At 46.8% G+C, this 9,032-nt stretch overlaps 1 protein-coding gene across 1 annotated transcript; it reads right to left on the bottom strand.

Moving 5' to 3' along the window:
• Positions 1-274: 274 nt before the first annotated feature.
• LOC117551896 (olfactory receptor 11A1-like) lies at positions 275-1,195 on the bottom strand. Its single transcript, XM_034224980.1, has one exon. The coding sequence runs from the start codon at positions 1,193-1,195 to the stop codon at positions 275-277; it is 921 nt and encodes a 306-aa protein (XP_034080871.1).
• Positions 1,196-9,032: the final 7,837 nt, after the last annotated feature.

Below are 9,032 nucleotides of genomic sequence, written 5' to 3' on the forward strand. Positions count from 1 at the left end.
TTATTTGTTTTCTTCAATAAAATGTAATCGACTCAGGGCACACAATTACAATTAACATGTACATTTTTGACCAATATTAAATGAAGACATAAACGAGAGACACAACAACAAGTACATTTCAGAATGACCAATACATATGGTGTGCTATGTTGTGAGTAAGGACAGAAGCAGAAAAGCATGATTTAGTTACAGCTGCTGGAGTGTTGACCTCCTCAGGAATTTTGAAAGACTTACAAATTGCTCCGTTATCTGTTATTAGGTTGCTCTAAACGCATTAGACACGTTTGCAGAACAATCTCTTCAGCTGTCTATTAATTTCCTTCATTTTCAGACCATATATGATGGGATTAAAGAGAGGATGAAACAACAATATTTGTAAAGACATTGTTAAACGTACAGTTTTAGGAAAATCTGTTTCAAGTCGAAGTAAAAGTACATCATAAGCACCCAAACAAGTGAAGTTAATGAGAACCAGCAGATGGGGTAAACAGGTCTGTGCAGCTTTCCTCCTGACCTCCTGACTGCTTCTATAGCAAACTATAACTATCCTGATGTATGTGAAAAGAATGAAGAGCACGGGACAAATTACTGCAGTTACGAGAACAGCCAAGCCGTATATATTCAGCAGTCTTGAAGTCACACAATACAGTTTTTGAACCGTGCTGTTGCAAATGATTCCTTTTAAATTAAAGTGACAGAGTTTTTTGTTAGCACTCACTATCATCGGCACTGAAACCTGGCAAGCAGGCAGAAGCCAAGCTAGGATCAGCAACATTTGAACAGTTCTTTTCCTCATGATATTTGGATATTGCAGAGGTTTACATATAGACACATATCTGTCGTAGGCCATGGCTGCCAGCAGGAGGAATTCTGAACAGCATAGAGAGTAGTAAATAAACCACTGAAACAGACAGGCTGAATGAGATATGATCTGCTTCTCTGATAAAAAGTCCATCAGAAGCTTTGGATAGATAGCAGAGCTGAACAGAACAGAGTTAACCATCAAAGCTGCAATGAACACGTACATAGGCTCATGGAGGTTTCTGTGTAAAGCAATGATGCACACAATAGTGGAATTACTGCAGATGATCAGAACATATGCAGTTAACATGATCACAAAATAAAGATATCTATACCTCTGCACTTCCACATGCCCATCAAGAGTTATATATGTCACATTATATTCACCAGCCATCAATAGTTTGTATAAAACAAGGCAGATTATGTTAACAGTATACATGAATTAAGATATGAAAACATACAACCTGTTTGAAATGTTTCATGTGAAGTAACCTGCACCTCAGAAAGTGAACAGCTCCGCTCTGTGGATTCTTCTTTATCAGATTCTTCACCCTCCACAGATCTCACTAAAACTTTTCACAAAGATCTGACCAACTTTTAAACCAATGAATGAAACTCTAGAGGCATGTGGACACCTACAGGAAGGGGGGGGGTTGTTTTTTGCGGGTGGCAAAACAAATGACGGTATGGAAGAATAACATTCTAAAAGCAGTTAGAGATCAAGATTGTTTTAGCTAATTGCTACTTCTATAGAGCCTCTACATTTTGAATGCATTTTTCTTAAAATAATTTTTCATGAAAATAAATGCTTAACTATTGGTAGCATCTAACGGCCACCTTCTTCACCTGCAGAGTCTTTTAACCACATAGACACTATCAACTCCATTTCCTGCGGAAATGAAATAATCTTGCTTGGTGATTTCAACAGAAATTGGTTGGATAAATCATCTGATAGAGAGAAAAGACTTTTCAGTAGTCTAAATGTTAAACAGCTAATTAATGAGCCAACTCGTATCACTTTTAGAACCCAATCTCTGCTTGACTGGATACTGGTGTCACATCCTGACAGAATCTTAAAAGCTGGTGTCATGTCGGATTGCTTCAGCGATCATTCAATTGTTTATTGCGTATGGAAAATCAAATTAATTAAACTACCTCCAAAACTAGTCAAAATCAGACAATATAAAAAATTGAATGTTGATTTATTTATTAATGATGTTGTTGCCCTTAATTGGGACAGATTTCAACGAATACCTTTTGTACAAGATGCTTGGGATTTTCTGCACAAAGAGCTCACTGATGTCATGAACAAACATGCACCTGTGAGAACGGTTAAGGTCAAAGGTCAACATCTCCCTTGGATCAATTCTGAACTCATTAGTCTCTTTAGGGAAAGGGATAAAGCATGGTCGATATATCGTCATTCAAGAACTATAGCCGATTGGGAAGTATACATGCATCTTCCAAATCTGAGTAAAACCAAAACACGAAATGTTAAATCTAACTACTATAAAGAATCTCTCACATCGCACTTTAAGAATCCCAAGCATTAAATCTATTTTAAATAAATCAGGTAAACATTCTATTAATAAAATAAGAACTGCTGATACAATAATTCATGACCCATTATCCATTGCCCAAATATTTAATCAGCATTTGGCTAATGTATGTTCCACACTACTATCTGACGTCTATTTGACGACTGGTATTTCTAATAGTAACTCATACTGCAACAGTTATTTTTCTTTTAAGAAGATTCTAGCACACAAGTTCATAATGCTATCACAGAATTAAAAATGGATGGCAGTGCAGGACTCGAAGGTATAGACAACAGGTTCATAAAATGTACCCACTTGCTGATTTGTTCAACCTGTCTTTGTCCACCTGTGAGTTGCCGACTATTTGGAAATGTGCACGCATCATTCCACTGCATAAAGGTGGTAATTTACTTGATACAAATAATTATAGACCAATCTCTATAATCTGTTCTATTTCCAAAGTTTTGGAGAAAATAATATATAATCAACTGTCACATTATCTCAATACTTATAATATTTTATCTCCGGTTCAATCTGGCTTCAGGCCTAATCACTCCACAACAACTGCCCTACTTACATTTACGAATGACTTGTACTCTGCTGCAGATGATGGTGAACTCACAGATGCCATTCTTATTGACTTGACAAAAGCCTTTGATTTCGTTGATCGATATCTGCTCTTGGATAAACCTCACGGCATTGGCCTTTCTAATAATACAGTGTTATGGTTTAACTCGTACCTTCACAGTAGAAAGCAATGTGTGGTTGATAATGGAAAACAGTCTGACCTGTTGATCCAACAAAGGGGTGTACCCCAAGGATCAACTCTGGGCCCACTTCTGTTCTCTATTTACATAAATGATTTATCTTCTTGTCTCATTAATTGTTGTACTCACCTTTATGCTGATGACACTGTCATATATACATCCAAATCAGATTTTTCACAAATTCAGATCTCTCTTCAATCGGATTTTAATATCTTACAGGACTGGCTATCACACAATAAACTACTGCTTAACAAAACAAAATCTTATACCATGGTCTTTGGTACCAGGCAGAAGCTCAGATCCAAACCTAATGTAGTAATAACATGTAAGGATGGCACTTCTCTGCATAAAGTTGATAGCTTTAAATATCTTGGTGTATGGCTAGACTCTGAACTTTCATTTAAACTACATATAAAGCATGTAATACAAAAAGTCAATTACGGAATCGGTGTTTTACACCGCTCTCGCAATTGTTTTACGCTCAGTGTCCGAAAGAGAATTGCTTCTGAACTTATACTTCCGATTATGGACTATTGTGATGTTGTCTACCAAAATGCACATAAACCAGATCTTGCTCCACTCAACATAGCCTACAACAGACTATGCAGATTTGTTCTTGGTTGTCCTTTTCGTACACATCACTGCACAATGTATAACCAACTTAAATGGCCTTCTTTAAATGTAAGAAGACACACGCATTGGCTTCAGCTGATATTTAAATGCATGTATCTTAACTATCCCCCTTTTTTAAAGCAGTATTTTGTACCTTACTCACCAAATCATCAAGTTAGACATTCTGTTCAGATGTATTTCTCTGTCCCTTCTGTATTGGCAGAAGAGCGTTCATGTTCAAAGCCCCAACAGACTGGAATACTTTACCTGCTGCTATTAGATATCTTGCATCATTGGGTATGTTTAAACATGCATTGTCATCTCACTTTCAACTGGTCTGTACTTGTTATTAACTGATATTGATGAAACTGATTTGCTTGACTGTCTCAAATTGTAATGATTGTATGCATTGCTTGAATTTTCACTTAACAGACTGTATGTGGTTTGTGTCACGATCTGTCTGTGTTGTGTTTTGTCTTGTCTTTTTCTGTCTTTGGTTTCATGTTTTATTTTGAAAAGTGGATCCATGCACCAGTACCGGTCCGCAGAGCTATGATTCCTTGCTCGATTACCTGGCCCACACAGCCATGGTTCAGGCCTCTGTTCCGGTTCCAGCGGCTCCAGCTCCAGCCTCAGACCTTTTCTCAGGAACCCGTCTGGCGTTTGGAGGTCCACGGAGCTTCCAAAAGGTCTCTGGAAGATGCAAAGCCAGGATTCCAGCCCGTACTCCAGCGGGTCCGGCCCCAGTTCTGGCCCCAGCGGCCATGGTTCCGGCCCCAGCAGCCATGTTTCCATGCTCCAGTGCCGGCCCCCACAGCCATGGTTCCGTGCTCCAATATTATCCCACACAGCCATGGTTCCGTATTCCGGTTCCGTGCCCAGCAGCCATGGTTCCGGCTACAGAACCGGCCCACACAGTCATGGTTCCGGCTTCAGTACCGGCCCCAGCAACCATGGTTCGGGCCCCAGTACCGGACCCAGCAGCCATGGTTCCAGCTTCAGTACCGGCCCCAGTAGCCATGGTTCCGTCTTCAGTACCGGCCCCCGACCGACATGAGTTCCCTCTTAAGTCCCCTCTCAGGTCCCATCTCGAGTCTCTTCTCGAGTCCCCTCTCAAGTTCCCTCTCGAGTTCCCTCTCGAGTCCCCTCTCGAGTTCCCTCTCAAGTCTCCTCTCGAGTTCCTTCTCGAGTCCCCTCTCGAGTCTCCTCTCAAGCCTCCTCTCGAGTCCCCTCTCGAGTTCCCTCTCAAGTCTCCTCTCGAGTTCCCTCTCAAGTCTCCTCTCGAGTTCCCTCTCAAGTCCCCTCTCGAGTTCCCTCTCAAGTCCCCTCTCGAGTTCCCTCTCAAATCCCCTCTCGAGTTCCCTCTCAAGTCCCCTCTCGAGTCCCCTCTCAGGTCTCCTCTCGAGTTCCCTCTCAGGTCCCCTCTCGAGTCTCTTCTCGAGTCTCCTCTCGAGTTATTTCTCGAGTTCCCTCTCAGTTCCCCTCTCGAGTCTCTTCTCGAGTCCCCTCTCAAGTCTCCTCTCGAGTTCCCTCTCAAGTCTCCTCTCGAGTTCCCTCTCAAGTCCCCTCTCAAGTCCCCTCTCAAGTCCCCTCTCGAGTTAACTCTCAAGTCACCTCTCGAGTTCCCTCTCAAGCCCTCTCTCGAGTCTCCTTTCGAGTTCCCTCTCAAGTCCCCTCTCGAGTTCCCTCTCAAGTTCCCTCTCGAGATCCCTCTCAAGTCACCTCTCCAGTCAACTCTCAAGTTTCCTCTCGAGTTCCCTCTCAAGCCCTCTCTCAAGTCCCCACTCAAGCCCCTCCTCAAGTGCCGTTGGAGGTTCCGCTGGGGGTCCTGCCAACTCCATGTCCTGTGCCGTTGGAGGCCCTGCCGACTGCTCTCCTGCCGGGGGTCCTGCGAACTCCATGTCCTGTCCCGTTGCAGGTCCCGCCGACTACTCTCCTGCCGGGGGTCCTGCCAACCCTATGTCCTGTGCCGTTGGAGGTCCAGCCAACTACTCTCCTGCCGGGGGTCCTGCCAATCCTATGTCCTGTTCCTCTGGGGTCCCTCCGACAACTCTTCTGCCGGGGGTCCTGCCAACCCCTTGTCCTGTTCCGTTGGAGGCCCTGCCATTACCTGTCTCGCCGGGGGTCCTGCCAACTCCTGATCTTCTTCCGTGGGGGATCCTGCAGAAGCCTGTCCCACTGGCTCGGAACCGGAGCCAGTGGGACAGGCTTCTGCAGGATCCCCCACGGAAGAAGATCAGGCCGACACCGGGTTCTGCCCGGCCTTCGGAGCTGTCTGGTCTTCGCCCTCGAGCCCGGCCCCTTTCTTCTTCTTTTGTGTAACGTTAAAGGTCCAACTCTGTGTCGTGTAGCCATGCCCGCATCTCTGGTCCTAGGTCGAAGAGGCTGGCTTCCGAGGGTGGTCTATATAAGGGGCAGATGGTGATTATATGGACAGCGGTTTGCTCAGGGTCACCGCACTCGCATGCCGCACTGTCCGCCAAGCCCCACGTCTTCATCGATGTTTTAAAGCGACCGACCCCAGTTCGTAGACGGTTCAGAGTGGTCCACTGCCGGCGCGGTAGGTCGTCTCCTCCAATGGTGCCATCTCCTGGGTCCCAGATGTAACGGTGGATTCGGGAGGGCCCGGCTGACTCCCACTCCTGCTTCCAAGCTGCTGCCAACCATGCATCTCTGGAGATGTCCTCAGAAGTGGAGTTGAGCATCTCTTGAGCTGCTTTGTTGTAGGGGTGGTGGGATTTGAGTCTGCTTGGAGGTGCTGGTGTTATTGTGGTGTTGTGCAGGATGTGCCAGTCATACTTTTGTGCCTTCCTGGCCAGGGCGAGGGTGGCAGCCTCCCGTCGGAGGCCGGCCGGTGCTATTCCCGCGAGGACTGGCAAGAGGGACACAGGGGTAGGCTTTAAGCATCCAGTTATTATTCGGAGGGAGGTATTGATAGCCACGTCGACCTTTCTCGCATGAGGGCTTCTGCTCCAGACTGGGGCGCAGTATTCCGCTACAGAGAAGACCAGGGCTTGAGTGGATATTCGCAGCGTCTTAGCGGAGGCTCCCCAGGTTGTTCCATCGAGGCGGCGGATCAGCGCGACCCTGGATGTCACCTTGGCCTTGACTTCTTCCAGGTGTTTTTCAAAGGATAATGTCCGATCCAGACGCACTCCAAGATACTTCGGGGCTTGCTGGACCTCCAGACATTTGTTGTCGACGCGCACCTCAAGTTCCCTCCTGGCTTCTCTGGTGCTAAGGTGGTATGCCGCTGAGCTGTAGACGCCACCTTCGGAGGTATGCTACTAGTGTGCCCATGTCTTCGTTAAGACCCTCTTCCATCGCCTTCCACGTTGGTCGGCTCAGCATAATGGCAAGATCGTCTGCGTAGCCATACTTTCTGGATGCTGTATCAAGTAGGTCGTGGATGTAAACATTGAACAGCATTGGCGAGAGAACAGACCCCTGCGGTACCCCGTTCTTCAGTCTTCTGAGCCTACTGCACTGGCCACTGCTGATCTGGAGGATAAAGCTACGGTTGGAAAGTGTCTCCAACTTGAGAGCCGCGGTCTTCGCCCTCGAGCCCGGCCCCCTGAGTGCCGTGGTCTTCGCCCTCGGGCCCGGTCCCCTGACTCTTCCTGCCGCTGCCTTCACCCTAATGCTCGGCCCCCCTGTGGCCTTCGCCCCTCCATGGTCTCTGCCTTGCCCCCGGGCCGTCCGCCTGAGTTCCCCACCTTGGACTCTGCCTTGCCCCTGGGCCATCCGCCCGAGTTCCCCACCTTAGACTCTGCCTTGCCCGCGGGCCGTCCACCCGAGTTCCCCACCTTAGACCCTGCCTTGCCCCCGGGCCTTCCGCCCGAGACCCCCTCCTTGGTCTCTGCCTCCCCCTCCACCCACCCTGGTGGCCCTAGTCAACTGATAGGAGCAACTCCTCAACGGATAGGAGCAGCTCCTCAACTGATAGGACCACCTCCTCAACTGATAGGAGCACCTCTTCAATGCAACAGATAGGAGCACCTCCTCAACAGATAGGAGCACCTCCTCAACTGATAGCAGCAACTCCTCAACGGATAGGAGCACCTCCTCAACAGATAGAAGAACGGGGTACCGCAAGGGTGGTGGTGGCGAAGTCCATAGGGACTTGGCTTGGCAACTGGAAGGTCACCAGTTCAAGTCCCGGAAAGACCAAGAGCTACCGAGGTGTCCCTGAGCAAGGCACCGTTCCCTACACTACACCCTCACACAGGATGGGTCAAATGCAGAGAAACCGTTTCGTTACATGGTACCTGTACTACATAATGACAATAAGTTGAATCTATCTATCTATCTATCTATCTAACTGATAGGAGCACCTCCTCAACAGATAGGAGCACCTCCTCAACAGATAGGAGCACCTCCTCAACTGATAGCAGCACCTCCTCAACTGATAGGAGTACCTCCTCAACAGATAGGAGCACCTCCTCAACAGATAGGAGCACCTCCTCAACTGATAGGAGCACCTCCTCAACTGATAGGAGCACCTCCTCAGCAGGAGCACCAGAGTGAGTGATTGAAGTTTGAATGAGAGAGAGTTAGACGGAGACGGAGTGTAAACAAAACTAGATAGCGAATATGGAGAAGGAACATGATGTTTAATCACTTAAATAAACACCCTTTGAGAGGAGGACACTGGAGGGAAAGCTGAGAGTAAAAGAGGTCAGACCTGATCAGCCGGACATAGGCAGGAGTTAAGGACAGAGGAAGGCAGTATACGTGCTCTTTTTCAAGGAGCTGGTTTAGCAAGAAGGCTGGGCTAACTACCTGTAGCAACACCAGTGCTATGTTTAGCTTCCCCTGCCTCCCTTTTCGAACGTCAGGATCAGACCAGTCCAAGGACCAGACCCAGCATGGATCCAGACAGATGTAAAGCACATATCAGAAAAACTAAAACTAGAGTCCACATGGATGATGCTATGTGACTAGCCGTGTTTAGGAAAGTAAACACAGCTGTCCAATGAAGGCTACAGAATAGGGATCAGTAAGAATAATAAGGAGGTTGACAAAATCAGGCACTAAAATAATAGACTGTATCAAGTGCTGTGTGCCTTTGAGCTAGCCCTGCGTTGTAATATAACATAGGCCTACTGTATGTTTTGAGTTTGTGTATACATTTGCTTACATTTTGGTAGAGGCCCCCCAGGAGAAAGATGCACCAGCCGCCACTGGACTGGAATACTCCTGATGTGCAATAAATGAAGTTAATTTGTTAATCTAGGTTCAGGAGCATGAGCACGCCTATACCCCATCTCTAATCACGGCCAACTATATCTATACGCGGCCATCGCCTGTCTCT

The sequence above is a fragment of the Gymnodraco acuticeps genome, unplaced genomic scaffold, assembly GCF_902827175.1.
Source record: "Gymnodraco acuticeps unplaced genomic scaffold, fGymAcu1.1, whole genome shotgun sequence".
NCBI lineage: Eukaryota > Metazoa > Chordata > Actinopteri > Perciformes > Bathydraconidae > Gymnodraco > Gymnodraco acuticeps.

Coding starts and splice junctions, on each gene's coding strand:
- LOC117551896 (XM_034224980.1), bottom strand. CDS start 1,195: ATGGCTGGTGAATATAATGTGACATATATAACTCTTGATGGGCATGTG.